The sequence below is a fragment of the Sceloporus undulatus genome, chromosome 3 (genome assembly GCF_019175285.1).
Source record: "Sceloporus undulatus isolate JIND9_A2432 ecotype Alabama chromosome 3, SceUnd_v1.1, whole genome shotgun sequence".
Classification (NCBI taxonomy): Eukaryota; Metazoa; Chordata; class Lepidosauria; order Squamata; family Phrynosomatidae; genus Sceloporus; species Sceloporus undulatus.
Window position 1 is genome coordinate 222689145 of NC_056524.1, and position 16716 is coordinate 222705860.

The 16716-nt window shown below is 41.7% G+C and overlaps 1 protein-coding gene across 1 annotated transcript in view; it reads left to right on the forward strand.

Annotated features, from left to right (window-relative positions):
* RAB6B (RAB6B, member RAS oncogene family) overlaps window positions 1–16716 on the forward strand; it is a 92734-nt gene that overhangs the window by 64596 nt on the left and 11422 nt on the right. The window contains exons 3-4 of the mRNA XM_042458601.1: window positions 4199–4252; window positions 9733–9838. Of these exons, the coding sequence (XP_042314535.1) occupies window positions 4199–4252; window positions 9733–9838 (160 nt within the window). The remainder of the gene's footprint in view (window positions 1–4198; window positions 4253–9732; window positions 9839–16716) is intronic.

Consider the following 16716-nt stretch of genomic DNA (forward strand, 5'->3'; position numbering starts at 1 on the left):
TTTTTTGCCCTTTCTCCCAAGTGCTTCCTTCAGCCTTGTAGTAAAAATAAATCACCACCAAATATTCTTTGGTTTGCTTTCCTGCCATCCTTTTCTCTTCCCTCGCCTCCTACTAGTACAGTGCAGGACAATGATTTGGTATCCTTCTTACCAACTCTTACTGGCCTCTGTTTCCTTGTGTCATTTGCCATTCTTTTTAAGTAATTGCTCTCTTGGAGCTTCAGGGGTCGTGAAACACAAAGGCTATTTGCTTTTCTGATGGGAGTTGTGTGGGGCAAGATACTGAGTTTAATTGGCTTCCTGGCTACATTCTTTTTTTTTTTTTTTTTCCCTGTCTTAAATCCCACTCAATCTTCCTTCAGACATCTGCGAAGAAAATCAATAAAAAGACCCCAAAGCCATTTTCTTGTTGGAATCATTGGCCTTCTACATGCCCACTTGAGAACAGTTTCTCCATCATCTTGGCACTGCAAGAGCAATCCCAGGGAAACTGAGATTTTTTTTTAAAAAAAATTGAAAATTGGATCTTCAGGAATCCAAATTTAGCACAACATAATGAGCAAATGCTTTGATTCCAGCTTCCCAACATATACAATAGAGTTGGGGAAGAGCTGGTAGGCGTGAAAAGGTGAATCAAGGCACACTGCCTCCCTTAAGGCTCAAAGACAGTGTTTCTTTCAAGAAGAAATCTCATTTGAACACAGTACTTGTCTCATTAACTCATGTTTCGTCCTCAGCTAAAGATTTAATCTATATCATCAACCACAAAGCTTGAAGATTCATCCCTAGTATGAACCCAGAGTATGTAAATAAGATGAGCATTATTATTTAGGTGGGAGAATGTGCCACCACCCAGTGTTTCTGGTGACTAACTATTACCATGGAAGCTTGTGAGAAGACCCCCATTTTGTTGGGATCAATTTGCAGCAGTGGATAGAAGAGTTAAATAAGCATACCTAAGACTTTAAACTATTTTTCTCTACTAAAGAGATTTTTTTTTCATGTAGAGATTGGAATCTAACCTTGGGGGTTTTTTCCTGTAGCTTTCCCCCCTGCTACAAAGGGCAGAGGTGGATAAAATTATTGCTGTGGGTGCTTTATGTATGTGAGAATTCAGGTTCCATCTGCTTACTTTCTCCTTTCTGCTGTAACACACTGGTAATTGAGAAGGCACTCCCAGATGTCTGAATTTGATCACTCAGCAGCATATAACAGCCTTGAGGATTTTGACAGGAGAAGATGGATAGATTCTCTTATTTTCACATTCCCCAATAGTTAGATAAACTCAGCTGACTGCACAGGGCTAACTACATAGAGCCAATGCTGTGTATCACTTTATAAATATGGGCTGCTTCCTCTGGAGGGAAGGCCCTTAGCAGACTGCAGCACATACTGTTTGATTAATCAACAAAACCTGGCAGCAGATGTGACTTGAAATCCAAACTCCCAAAGCTGTGAATGTTTCAGTGTTGGAGCTCTGGAGAACAGCTCCTTTTAATTACAGTGCTCAGGCCTCTACAACCATGAAGCAACTAGAGCTTGTGTGTCATATTCCCTGCTGGAATTTCCATTCTTGGCTGGGAAACCAACATAAAGCCAGGTAATAAAGAAAAGAAGTTAGCTTTCATACACTATGTGACAGTCAGGTAGTCTATAGCTCATGGATAGCTTTGGCTAGTCTCTGTACAACCCTGATGAACCCTGCCCACTATAAGGGTAACAGGGAATACATTGATGTTCCCAGAGCTGGGAAAAGATGGGGGTTTTTTAGACTACAAGTTGCAGAACCATTCACAGCCAGCCAGCTGAAGTTCTTAGACTTGTAATCCAAAAAGTAATTTTTCCAAGCTTGGTCGCAGCCCTGTTAATAGCATCAGGAGAAAGGTGCTCTGGATCAGAAGCAGTGGTTGGTGGGAGGCATCAATTTCTTCCCACTTTGCAGCTACAGTGTAAACAAGGTCATTGTTTTCCCCCTGCTGTTAGCAAATGTTCAGCACATAACCTGGCTTGTTTTTTTAACCAGAATTGCTACACTACTACATTCTTATTGGGAAACATGAGAAATTGTAGTGGCGCTCTCAAGCAGAGCGACTGATGCTCTAGGAAGAAGTTGAACAGCTCACCAGCCTACTCCACCCCACACACAAGATCTAGGAGAAAAAGTAATCAACTTAGGTCCAAAAGACACTACAGAAATAATTCAATTTGAGACTGCTTTAACTACCCTGGCTCATTGCTCGGGAATTCTGAGAACTGTAATTTTTTGAGACATTTAGCCTTCTCTGTCAGAGAACTCTAATGCCACAATACACTACAGTTCCCAGGATTCCATAGCAATGAGCCAATGCCGTTAAAGTGGTCCCAAACAGGATTATTTCTGCATTGTGTTTTGGATACATGTCTTCTTTGGAAAGTATATGAATACTTGTGCAAAATCAAGACAGGTTTATTTTCTTGGGTAAATGTAAGAAAAGAAATAGTCTATATATGGAGTCAGGAGAGCTAGAGCATCCCACCCTAGAGAAGCTCATATCACACATGCTTCATAGAAGACAGGTAGGGGGAAAGAGAGAGATGTGAGAGCAGAAAATAAACCACAGAGAACAAAGTAAAGCCTACATGGTGCAGAAAGAGAGTTGTTAACAGGCAAACAAGATGTTGCCAGGAATATGTTGTGCCAAAACTCACAATCTATGGAGCCCTGGTGGCGCAGTGGTTAAATGCCTGTACTGCAGCCATTCACTCAAGACCACAAGGTTGCGAGTTCAAGACCAGCAAAAGGGCCCAAGCTCGACTCAGACTTGCATCCTTCCGAGGTCGCTAAAAAGAGTACCCAGACTGTTGAGGGCAAATTAGCTTACTTGCTCATTAGCTTACTTGCTGTTCACCACTATGATCTTTGGAATAGCGGTATATAAATAAAACAAATTATTATTATTATTTATTAATCTTAACTACCAGTGAATATAGGCATGCAAAAGTTGCTAACATCAACAATTTTATGGGCAGTGTATTTCATCATGAACAAATACCATTACCCTTTTAATCATGGTTGCTGTTGAGATATTTTTTGTATCTTAGTCCAAAGATAATTTTGTTACTATGGATGCTTGTTTTAGCCTGTACAGGAATTCTTATATGTGATCTCAGGGTTTCAGAATTGCATCTTGCCTGTGGAACCACAGTAAAAAGATTCTAAGGCCTGTTACAGACAGCCAAAATAAAGCTGCTTCAAATCACAGTGGAGGTATGGTGTTTCACTGATGCATGTGTCCTAAGAGTCCAGAAGCCACACCAAAGCTATGCTCCAGTCCTTAGGGCTGGAGTGTGGCTTTGGTGCGACTTCTGGACTCTTAGGACACATGCATCATTGAAACACCATACCTCCACTGTGACTCGAAGCAGCTTTATTTTGGCTGTGATGGGAGAGTCTCTTTGGATCTCCATCAACTCTTGGAGGACTGTGGAACAGAGTGACAAAAAAAAATTTCAGCTATCATTGTTGTTGCTACTTACGACAAAGTAGGACAGCAGTACAGTAAAACACCCTAGGTTAGCTTCCCCCCAGCTGATGCCTTCAGTACTGGTTAAACTTCAACTCCCATCTTGACTAGCCAGAACAGCTGCTGGTTGGGGATGATTAGAATTCCAGTTTTGAAACACCTGGATGCTATTCTGTGACTACACTGTGGTTACCAAAATGTGGCAAAGCAGTACAGATATGTCTAAACAGTGTTAGGGAACTGAGAGGTCTGCTATCCATCTGATAAACTGGTTACCTTTTTGAGCAATACCCCTAGAATCACTTATGCGATTCTAGCAGTTTTGGTCCCAGGAAGGTAATGTTGCCAAAATCTGTGTGAAAAGTGAGAACAGCCACCACTGTGGATATTTGAGATAGGATCCCAAACATCTGTGCTCCTATTTCTGCCCATCTCAGGAGCTTTGATTCAAACAATCTAGCATCCTCTTTTGAAACTGGGGAGAATTTCTGAATAGTTTATTATTTGACATGAGGGTGCGGTGGTAGGCTGACTCAAGCTGAAAGAAGAATTCTTAGTGGGATGATATTTAAGGCCTTGAGGACCCTCAAAGTGATTCTTTAGATTCCAGGCTAGATGCAGAATTTTAAATGACTTTTGTTCTGAAATAGTTGCTGACAGTTATCTTGTATGTGTTTTCCCTCCCTTTCCTACAGGCTACAATTGGAATTGACTTCTTATCCAAAACCATGTACTTGGAAGATCGGACAGTAAGTGGCAGGAGGAGCTGACGTTCTCAAGCTACGTATTCAGACAGACGTAATGGGCACACACAGAGGGAATTTTTCAAGCTAACTGCACATTGCCGTGCACATAATCTGCTTGTGCTCTTTTACATCTGGTTTGCTTTTCACAGACTTTTTTTTTTTAGGGACTTGAGGTATTTGAATTGCGCTATTAACATCACATGGTCTCTCTTGAATTTCATGGGATTCCGTAGGCTACTCATGCTTTGCAAAGTGGAACTGGAGTAACTGAGCAGATCTCCTTCTCTAGCATTAATCACTTTCTGTTTGTATATATATGAGGATACTTGGATTACATGTCATATAGTTTGGCCTCAAACCCAGTGCCAACCATAAAGCTTCAAATTACATTTTCCTAGTATATTGGCTAACCCAGCAGTTTTCATATTGGTGGCTGTTGACTACTTCGTAGAGTGTAAACAGGCATTTCGGTACATTCATTCTGTGTTGCTCCATGTCAAAGAGGTTTGTGTTAGCCCTATTGCCATTATCCTCCCTGTCCAGTGAATATCCTAGGCTGTCTGTTTTCATGTGTTTGTATGAGCTTAACCATTAGGCATCTATAATGGAGTCACCATCTGCAGCAAAGTAGTGGCCAGGGGTTTGGTCTGAAGAAGACAACTGATTTATGAGGGGCACTAACCAGGTCTACTGGATCTTACTTTTGTCCCCTGCCATTGAACTGTGTATGAGAGGCCTAAAATTGGGGCTTTGGAAAGTTCCTGTTTTAGACTACAAATACAAGAATCCTCCAGAACCTCTACGGCATTTTGGGAGTTATAGTCCAGAAAGATACCCTTCCCAAGCTCTTCCTAAAAATACAGCCAGTGTTTTCACATAGCTTCACATTGCAGGGAAATAATAATGTTGATGGAAAAACTGTCTTTCACAAACGCTGAGCTGCTATTACTACCTTTCTAATTGAGAGACCTATTTAGATAATCCCAGCAAACTTCTAAGGAGGCCCTGGCTTTCCAAGGATAGACTTAAACTGTTGGCCTTACTATTGTGCAGGAGAAAGGGATTCATAATACTTTCACATTAACAAGCAGTTGATGGCAAGTATGAGAGTGTGGTGACTTGGGGGGCCTTTCCCTGGAGCCCTTGGCGCCCTGTGCGTGGCCCTTTACTCCCAGGGAGTCCCCTCTTGTCACACTTTTCCCTCTAGGATCGCCTAGATCTCCATTCTTGCTCCCTGTTGAGCAGAATGAGACCCCTGGAGGTCCTATCCGCGCTGCCACCACTCAGTGAATTAATTCCTTTCCCCACACACACTGAGACTTGTGAGGGATAGAGAGAGAGAGATCTAGTTTCAATAGCCGAGTCCAGGCACGTGTACAGGAGCAAAGAGAGAGACAGCTGATACTTTTAAAAGAAAGGAGTTTATTTTAAAGAAATAGCATAGAATAAAAAGATATCATTCGTGCAGAGCCACCTTGCTATGCAGGTCTAGAAAAGCATAGTTGCAAAGAGTTCATTTCACCCAAGCCATTGTTGAAAATAACAAAAGGCCTAAACGCACTAGCTAACACATTCCTAACTACTCACAGAAGATGGGATTTGTAGTCCTTTTGAGTTCCTGGATGCAGGGAGGGCCCCCTGGCCTCTCGACCTGCATTCCCTTGAGTCTGTGTCTCCCAGACTCAAAGAGACAGCATCTGGTTCCCCCCTCAGGAGAGGATCAAGGGAGAGACAAAGGATCACATGGCTGCACAAGTCCTTTTAAAGATTTCCCATAGACAGTTCTTGAATCTTGCGGTCCTACTCTCTGATTGGTCAGTTAGACCTTACATCAGCTATGATGTCACAGCTCATTAGCATGTGATGTCATCTCTCATTAGCATGCACCTCCTCCCAGATTAACCCTTTGTAGTTCAGGAGAAGTTCCCAGATGACTGGAGACCCAGCCATCACAGAGAGCCTCTGAGTTATACAAATATATTGGGAAATTAAACATGCAATTCTGATTAGTGGCACCCTCTGAATGAAAGCCCTCGGATGGTGTTGTATGTCTCTAGGGACACAGGGAGAGATTTAGCCCTCCAGAAAGCATTACCTTTTCATGGTACTGAGCAAGGGCTATATCATTGGCATTTCAGACATGCTGGCTATTATAAAAATCAGAATTAGGTACCTGTAAAATAAAATATAAAATGGAAATCATAGGGAATGTCTATTCCATTATACTGGTAACTGAAGGAGTAACCATCAGGATAATTAATTGATTAGCAAGACTAACCTGGTAAAACCTGCATCAAGACAATAATTTTTATCATGCGCCTACATTTCACAGTTGTTAGTGAGATGCCTTAATTCCAGAAGCAGTGCATTCCAATGTCAAAGGCAGCTACGTTGAAAGACCGTATTTCAGTAGCCACCAGAGTGCTCAAAGGGGAGAGTGGCAGCACCAGAAGACCTTCCCCTAAAGATTTGAAGAGATTAAGCAGGAATGCAAGAGATGAAGCAGTCTCTCAGATAACTTGGTTCTAAGTTGTTTAGTTCATCTTAACATCAGCTCTGCCCTGAGACCCAGGAGGTCAGTCACCTCCAGCAATGGATCACAAGTATTGGCAAGGTCACAGTTTCATTCACCACTGCTGCTGCTGGCCTTGCTGCTCCAGACCCATGGTTCTGAGAGGTCCTCAAAGCAGGGTGCTAAGGGAAATGTGACCTGGAAAATCTACTGTGCTGTGGCACAAGTGGTTTTTCAGGTTACCCCTTCCATATTACCCTACCTCTGAGAACCTCTTGGAACCATCCAGTCAAAAAATAGCCAGCCTGGTACTGGCCTTGGAGAATGGGGTACACCTCCCTCACCTGGCAGCATGTGAGGGAAGACAGAATTACTACCATTGTTGACTTCTCCCTGCTTTTATCTACTAGTGGTGGAAGTGCTGTCAGACCTCTTGGGACTGGGCGGTTCTTCCTCCAGTGTGGTAGGGTAGGTCTGTGGATTTGCACTGTGGTATGAACAAGTGGGCAACCAAAGATTGAAGGTGTAGCACTTTGTTTTGTTACCTCAAGGTTCACTTTAACCACTTTGAAAGTGAAGAACGTCTTTGTGGCCATGGCTGATGTGAATTTATTCCAGTTGAGCTCTTCGGTTCAAAACCTGGTTGCCTCACATGGGTTAGATGTGGGAAAAGATGCTTCCTAACAGATTTTGTTGTGTTTAAGACAGGGATGGGCAACTTGTGGCCTTCTAGGTGTTGTTGGACTGCAGCTCCCATTGTCCTTGTTATTAGCTGTGCTGACGGACTGGTAGAAGTCCATCCACATATGAAAGGCCATATATTGCCCACCCCTGTTTAAGGAGCTCAGGCCATTCCCCTGTTCCAGTCAGACTATTCACTTGACTAGCCAGTATTGTTTGCCCTGACTGGCAACAGTTCACCAGGGTATCAGATGTGATACTGAACTATCTGCCTTACAAAACAGGAATATGCACACAATCCTGTACTGTAATGTAGTCTAGGAAATTTGATTCATCAAGGTTGGGTAATCAACTCCTATTTTCAGAAGTTCTTTCCGACCGACTGCATTTTGCCATTTTCCCCTCTTGTTGGAAATTGACATTGTGGAGAGAGGGGGTCCACTGTAAAAAAAAGTCTTGATTTATGGATTTTGCAGGGAACTTTGTACAAGGATAACCCAATGTCAGCGCAGACAGGAGCTATCTCTAATGAGAGAAAAGCAGCAGCTGCTGCATTAATAAGTAGCAGCTAACTATCTCGTGCAGCGTTAATGCACTCTCCAACATCCATCTCAGGCCTAATGGGTTGTTCCCAAGGCTTTCCAATTTCTCTAATGAAAGCCACAGGCTGAGTGATACAGGAGCTCAGAACACAAAAACAAAACACAAAAGCACTGATAGATTTTCCTATGCTTCCCTAGAGGTTGTTTCAGATGCAGTGGCAGAAATATGAAATATTCTCTTCACTTCCATTATCCTTTCCCTAAATCAGTTGTCTTTCCAAGCTTCAGGAAAATGAAAAGTCAAATGTACCGCACAGTGGATTACCTGTGTCTGAAAAAGCTGCAGTCAGTCATTTCTCTGAAAGTGCTTCTCAAGCTTAAACTCTTGTAGAGCTCTTGTTCACTGTACTCTGTGCTAACACCATGCCTGAGTGCTTCCACCATCCAGCACTGCTTGTAGTGCAGATACCTGTAACCCGCATTGCAAATTCCACAAGTCAATGAGAATTAAACTTGGCATGTGTGTGTTAATGTGAATATGACCTCAAATACTCTCCTACACACATACACACACCACCCATGCATGATACGTACCTTCCAACCCACAGCTGAATTTTGTGATTCCACAGCATTCAGGCTTTTAGAGTCTCCCATTGTACAAGTGGAAATCCTTTGCTAGTAGTGTCAACAGAGCTTGGCTGTGACATGTGTATGTCTAGGCTATCAACCACACAATCTACCAGATGTTGAACTTCAGTGCACACCTTACCACCTCAATATCTGTGTTGACTAGGACTGATGGAAGTTGTGGTCCAACAAGATCTGCAGGGCCTACGTATATCCCCTCAGCTTGTGTCTCTGCATTGATCTCAGTTGTGATCCATATGGAATGGCCTTAGAACTGAGGCATTAGAAGCAAATTCATGTTGCACTTTTCAGCCATGTATCTCTCTGGAGTAGCTCATTAACAGCAGCCTTACACACTGCTACTGGCCTTATTTTTCATATTAGTGATAGCTGTACCACCCCACAGTAATACTAGTATGACTCCCAGTAACTGGAAACTATACCATTGCTCCTTCCCATTTATCTCAAATGCCACCTGCTTCCTTCATATTTGGCCTTTTGTTCAGAAAAATGCCCAAATAGTTTGTAAACATATTCAGTGTTGGTATAATAAATACAGATGTGGAAAGGAAAGTCCTCTTCGTATTCTCCTGACCACACAAGAATTTTCAGTACATGTTCTAATAAAATGGCAAGTGTCTTGGTGCCCTCCAGAAGATTTTTAACTACAGGTGCCATCAGCCACAGCATAGTTTATGGTCAAGGGTTGAGGGAGTTGTAGTCCCAAGTATCTATAGGACACCGAGTTGGCTACTTCTGTTCTAATCCATGCACATAGATTAGACATAGAGCCTCCCCCCAACATTCTTTACACCAAATTTGATCACTTGGAAAGGTGAAGGAAACATCTACATTAAAGGAACATGGCAGTTGTCTCATGCCATAAAAAACCCAACAACTCAGATAAGAAATTTAGAATATTAAGTTTAAAGATTAGCAAGAATCGAACTTCTTAGAGAGCATAAGAGATAATGAATGGAGAAATGTTTCTTCTGTTAGTTCTTTGTCATCTTTGTTGTTTCCTTTTCCTGTCATTCATGGCTGCTTCTCCTCCTAATTGTTTGTGTATCTCCTCTCTTCTGTGTCCCCCTCTGTTTCTCTTCTCCTCTTGGTCCTGGCAGGTGCGGTTGCAGCTCTGGGACACAGCAGGCCAGGAGAGATTCCGAAGCTTGATCCCCAGTTACATTCGGGACTCCACAGTAGCTGTGGTGGTCTATGACATCACAAGTGAGTTAAGTCTGGGTGTGATTGTCTACACAGTGTAAATGTTCTTTGGAGCCTGGTAACACCTCTTGCTCGTTATAACCTTCTGTAATACATTAAGCACAATACATCGTTCAGTGTAAGATGTGTATCAGAAGTATATGAAGATTTTGTTTCAGGAGACGTACTCTCTGTGCTTACACAAAGAAGCTTCATGTCTTCAAAGACTTATGTCCTAATTGTGTTGCATTTCTCAGTTACAACAGACCTATTAAATCCACTGATGGAAAATTAAGTCAGCATATAGGTGAATTCCATGCATTCAGTTTGTTTGCACTGGTTGACACTAACACTTTGATTTTGGCCTTGTTTTCTCTCACATGAATAATAGTCAAGTGAAGTATTCATTGTTGCTGGCATGCTGGTTAACCATATGCTAAGTGACTGGAATGCTTAAATAGTAGTATTAATATTTTATGGAGGTGACTAATTTTATGGCACCCATTTGTGATGCAAGAGAGCTAGATTTCATTTCATGTCCAGGAAATCAAGAAAACCTCCAGGGACATCCCTTAAGAATTGCCTTGGTGGGTTTGAAGACAAGGTCAACATAGTCCAGATTCTTAGCAGAAAAAAAAAAGGGGGGGGGGCTTCTTTACTAGGTATATAAGAAACCATGTTGCAAAACATTTTATGAGTAGGGTGAAATTAGTCATCAGGTAATACATTGAAAAGCCTAATTATGGCAATCTATGTTTATATTTTTAAAAACTATAGTCAAAGCCCTATATCACAAACATAATTATGAATGCATAACAATGCAATGTTTCCTGACCGAATTCCCCAAACATATTTATTAGATAGCAGCCACCCTGAGCAATGGAGGTCTGTTCTGATGGGAACAAGGTGCCACAGGATGACATTTTCACCCTTCTCCCACTAGTGATTTCTATGCAATGAGAAGTTGTGATGAGGGTGCTGCTTGTGGTTGTTGCACTGCGGATTGCTGATGGGAGGGGGCTGGAAATGTCCTCCTGCTGTCCCCCAGTCACTAGCAGAACAGACCTCCATCGCTTGGTGCAGCTGCTGGCTCTAAAGGTAGGTTGAAGGGAGATTTTCAACTGTGGCAATAGTGCCACAATTGTAAGCATGAATATGAACAGTCATGAATGTAGAATTCAAAGACATAGGTATTTTAGTCTGGAAAATCAATATGCAAAAGGATCCTGTAGCACCTTTGAGACTGTTTTCAGTTAATCTCAAAGTTGCTGCAAGATCCCTTTGCATACAGTTATGAATGTGTAAGTCTAACTTACACATTTTGCTCAGCCTTTATAGCAGAAGAAGTTTTAAAAACATTTATTTATTTATTTTGGTAAAAATAGCACATTAGCTCACATTCCTTCCATTGTTGACATTTTTGTGCTAGGATTGTTGTAGTTTCACTCACGTGTCTGTTCTTCTTTGTAATACCTGTATTTCTGCTACACTTCTTTTGACTAATAAGGACTTTGACCTCCATCGAAACAACATTCTATCCAGAACTTGGAAAAGTTACTTTTATGGACTATAGCTTCTAGTGTGTGACGATGCTGTTTAGAGAATTTTATACTCCAAAAAAAATAACTTTTCTGTGCTGTCATTCTATTTTAGTTTCACTTTCTGACAAACACTTGTTTTACTTATTCATTATGTTTTCCATTATACCTTCTCCAGAGAGTCTCAAGTATTGTATATAGTTTCCACCTCCCTTTTCATTTTCACAAACACTCTGAAAGATAGCTCAGGCTGAGAGACTAGCTTAAGGTGCCCATGTGGAGTCTTATGCTGGATATAGTCTGAACCAGGTCTTCTCCATCCTATTCTGATCAAACCAGTTCTTAATGTATTGTCATTAAAAATAAACCCGTTTCCCATATCCACAATACAACCTATACATTAAAATATTTCTAATCCACTCCATATCATCAGTAGATTTCTGACTGAGGCATAATAAATGAAGTCATTTAAAAACCAATCTTATTTAAACAATCTAGGCAATTTAAGATAATTTTAACACAAACAAAACCCTGCCATTTGACAGAGCAGATACTAAATATGATTTCACTAGGCCCAGAAATTTGAACAAATGATATGTTTTAACTGCCAAAACAAGGGTAGTGTTAGCATCAGTTCCGCCTTCAAAGAGAGAGCTTTCCACAACTAGGGTGCTTCAGTCAAGACTCTCCCACATCCCCAAATAGTATACAGCTCCCAATGGTGTGATGCAGAGGACAGCCCCACTCAAGAAAGTGACCAGGCAGATGTAAGTAGGAAGAAGCATTCTCTCAAGCATCTAATCCCAAGCCCATTCATATCTGTGCACTGTAATAGCAGCATGTTATATAAATAATCTTTGCCTTGGATAGACATAGAAAAATAGACACATAGATTTGTATCTTGATTGCCTAAAAGTGCAACTGGCCATATGTTCAGGCATTTTACCTGTAAAATCTGGACTCAAGTTATTTTGCTTTGAGATATTCTTTTAGCGGTAACTTCTGGGCTAACAAATGGTGAATTTTTAGACATATGCATACATTTCAAGGACTGTATCCTCCAGTGCCAGCATATCCATGATATAAAGAGTAGTGTCTGTCATGTCTGGTAAGGCTTTCTCATTAATGACACCCCAGTTGTAGAACTCTCTTCCATTAGAGATCTTGTAATTGTCTCCCCACCTCTCATGTCTTTCACATGCCAGTTAAAAGCTTTGGCTGAGATTTTTCTTTATCAGACAAATAATGATAGCAGCTCCATCATATTTCTGATGATGTCACCACCCTCAACCTATCTTTTCAGCCAGGCAGCATCCCCAATCAAAGAGATTCTGAAGTAGTACAGATCAGTGGCTTGAAAATGATATCTTCCACACTCCTGATTGCAGGGTGCCTTGAAAAGAAGCAGTTGGAGAGACCTCTTAGTCTTAGGGTCCTACTGCAACTGCTTGTTTCAATATGCCATGTGACTAGAAGAGTGAGAAAGACATCATTTCCCTGCACAACTATCTGTACTGCCTCAGAAACACCTTATTTGGGGTTCTGCCAGGCTGAAAAGGCAGGTTTTGAGGATTATATTTGGTCCTTAACAACTGAAAACATGAATCCCTAGAAGTTACAAGATCATAAACCCAGCTTAATTAAGAGGATACCGGCCATTGTTTGTAACAAGTTTTGGGGGAATAAAATGTTTGATCCACCTTTTATTGATACTAGTTTATATTGTTTTTATTGTATTTTGGTAGATGTTTATAGAGTCAGTCCTTGGTGTCCATGAATTTTTTTATCCATGGATTCAAGTCTCCATAGTTTGAAAACATACATACATACATACATACATAATCCAAATGCAAACTTTTTTTTGTTTGTTTGTTGTTGTTGTTTTTTGCCATTTTATATAAGGGACACCATGTCACTATGCCATTGTACTGTAATTAATGGGACTTGAGCATCCACAGGTTTTGGTAACCTCACGAAGGGCCCTGGAACCAAACTCCAATGGATATCAAGAGCCTACTGTAATTTGTTATTTTAAATATTTGTAATTTTTGATTACAAATACTACTCCTTTAAGCCAACATTGACACAGATAAATTCCCAGCACTTAAGGCATTTGCAAAGTGTGTGGCAAAGTGTGTGACTAACCCCACACATTGTAACCACCTTGTTACACCGAATTATTAATACATCACTCAGGGATGGGCAATTTCCAACCAGCTTGAAATTGGCCATAGTGAAACCGCTGATTAAAAAGCCCTCCCTTGACCCTCTGATGCATAGTAATTATAGGCCCGTTTTGCTACTGCCATTTTTGGGAAGGTGATCGAGAGGGCGGTTGCACTCCAGCTTCAATCGATCTTGGATGATACTGATTATCTAGACTCATTTCAAACTGGGTTCCGGGCGAGCTATGGAGTTGCCATGGTCGTCTTGGTCGATGATCTTCGTCTGAGCATGGAAAGGGGTAGCATGTCCCTGTTAGTGTTCTTGGACATTTCAGCGGCTTTCTATACCATCGACCATGGTATCCTTCTGGAACGCCTGAGAGAGTTGGGAATTGGGGGCACTGTGCTCCAGTGGTTCCATTCCTACCTCTCAGGTAGGTTCCAGATGGTGCAGCTGGGAGACGTGTGCTCCGATAAGAGGGCACTTACATCTGGTGTCCCTCAAGGAGCCATTCTGTCTCCCATGCTATTTAACATTTACATAAAACCGCTGGGAGAGATCATCCGGAGACACGGGGCGCGGTATTATCAGTATGCTGATGACACTCAAATATATTTCTCTGTGTCTCCGACTCATGCAGTGACCAGGGATGGCATCTCTCCTCTTGATGCTTGTCTGGACTCGGTAATGGGCTGGATGAGGGAAAAGAGACCCAGACTGAATCCAGAGAAAACGGAAGTACTTGTGATAGGTTCCCCAGGTCCGGGTTTTGAGATTTGTCCACCTGTCCTAGACGGGGTCACACTTCCCCTGAAGAACTCTGTTCGCAGCCTGGGGGTGCTCCTGGACTCGTCGCTTCACCTTAAATCTCAGGTGGATGCGACAGTCAGGAGTACCTGTTATCAGCTTCGGTTGATACGCCAGCTGCGACCCTACCTGGGCCGGGGGGACCTTGAAACAGTGGTACATGCTCTGGTAACCTCTCGTTTGGATTTCTGTAATGCGCTTTACATGGGGCAACCCTTGTACCAAACCCGGAAGCTTCAACTGGTTCAGAATATGGCAGCAAGGCTGGTCACTGGATCTTCCAGGGCCAGTCATATAACACCGGTACTTAAAGATCTACATTGGCTGCCTATTCGCTTCCGGGCGCAATACAAGGTGTTGGTTATCACCTATAAAGCCCTAAATGGCTTGGGCCCAGGGTACTTAGAGGACCGCCTCTCTCCATATAATCCGCCCTGCACTCTCAGATTGGGTGATAAACATCTTTTAAGAGTTCCAGATGCTAGACGAGCCATTACTACACAAAGGGCCTTTTCCACCACGGCCCCTAAGTTCTGGAACTCGATCCCCGACGAGCTCCACTCGACCCCCTCCCTAGCCCAATTTAAAAAAGGGCTGAAAACGTATCTTTTCAAACAGGCATACCCCCTATAGCCCTGTTGTGATTCCTCTCCCCCCCCCACTGTTGTTACAACCATTATTACATCGCTGCTAGCTTGGAATTGTTATTGTTATTGTTGTTTTATATAGTGTAATTGTAATTTTTGATAATGTTTTTATTGTAATCTGTGTGTTGTTGGATTGCAAAATCCACCATTGTAACCCGCCTTGATCTTTGGAAAGGCGGGTTAGAAATAAAGCTTTTATTATTTATTATTATTATTGTCATAGTCCATTCAGAGACTGAGAAATGTATGCTCATGGTGAGCTAGTGTCTCCATGCTGAAGGAAATACCGAGTAAAATATTTCAGACTTGGCTGATTTTTAAGCTAATCTCTGTTTTAAGCACCATGAACTTTTCTGTAATCTTCTTTTGCTGTTTGTGTCTTGCTATGTTAGTTATTGCAATTAAATCTAAGAAGAAGTGAAGATGGACAGAAATGTTAGTCTGCTTCTGTCTCTCATGGTCCCTTGCATGCTGAGCCACATAAAATAGTCACAGAAGGGTCATGACTAGGCAGGGGAAGGATTCTGAGCAAAGTGGCTCTTTAAAAAGTTCTTTTTAAATGGATTCATTTGGCAAATCTGGAAACCATGTTCCAGTTGCCATAGGTGCACTAAATTTAACCTAATTGATGGCACATTCTAGCAAAATGTAAGGAAGGATAGACAAAAGTTCTCTCTCGCTCTACGTGTATATATACAATATAGGAAGCCTCTGCTGGTACCTTCAGTCAGTGTTCGTGACTACACCTTTAGTGGAAGCAATGTTTCCAACTGAAACTTTTATCAGTGAGGTATTTTAAGAATAAAGATTCCACACTAGGTCTTTAAAAATGTGACTTTCCCAGCTAAATTCATCTGACTAGTCTTGGATGAAAGTCATCCTCAAAAAACTACTCTTCATGAGGGAGGGAGTGGAGAGAGAGGTGAGAATCAGAATGGAACTGAAAACAGTTCTGTTTTTTTGTGGATCCTTTGGCCAAAGACTTTGTGTGGTACCTTTCTGTCCAGCTTCAGAGCTCAATCCAACTCTGTTGGGGGGATATGGTAGTGCTAATATCTTAACCCATCCCAGCAGTTCCATAAATGAAGCATGAATATTTATTTGCCCATTAACATCTGCATATTAACATCTGAGGGCAAAATTAGACCTGATGCTACATAGGAACACACAGAATTTATTGTGCATGCTTTAAAATGTAAATGTCAGCTCTGGGAAGATAATTACTGTGTGACTCTCCTCCTGCTTCTCCCTTCCCCCATGGTGGAGAAGTCTGATTCTCCACACTACAAATGTGGCAAAAAATACTAATCCAGTGGTGCTGTTTGCATTGGAGAAAAATTCTCACTTTGCACCAGTTCCATGTACCAGTTACTGTATTATCCTCCGAGACTTCTATTTGAATTTGAAAAACATATATTATATGCAAAAATGTATCTGTGAGCAAAGCCCTTCCATTACTTTGGCCTTCAGTATATATTGTACTAAAAGTGTAGCTTGAGCTCCCATCCTGATTCCTTCTTTGGTCCCTTTCTTACCCATTTCTATCCTTGTTAACTTTCTAGAGATAGCATGTCCTTGCCTATTTTTATTAATGTTGGTCTTCTTCTCTCTCTGAGTCTTCTCGCAGCCCTCACAAGTCAGCCAGTATCAAAGGTTTTTGTCTTAACTGTTGCTTCTTCAGTCTGCCTTGATTAAAACAGAGAATTGGCTCAGTGCAAAGGCACATGCAAGTGGGCTGATGGAA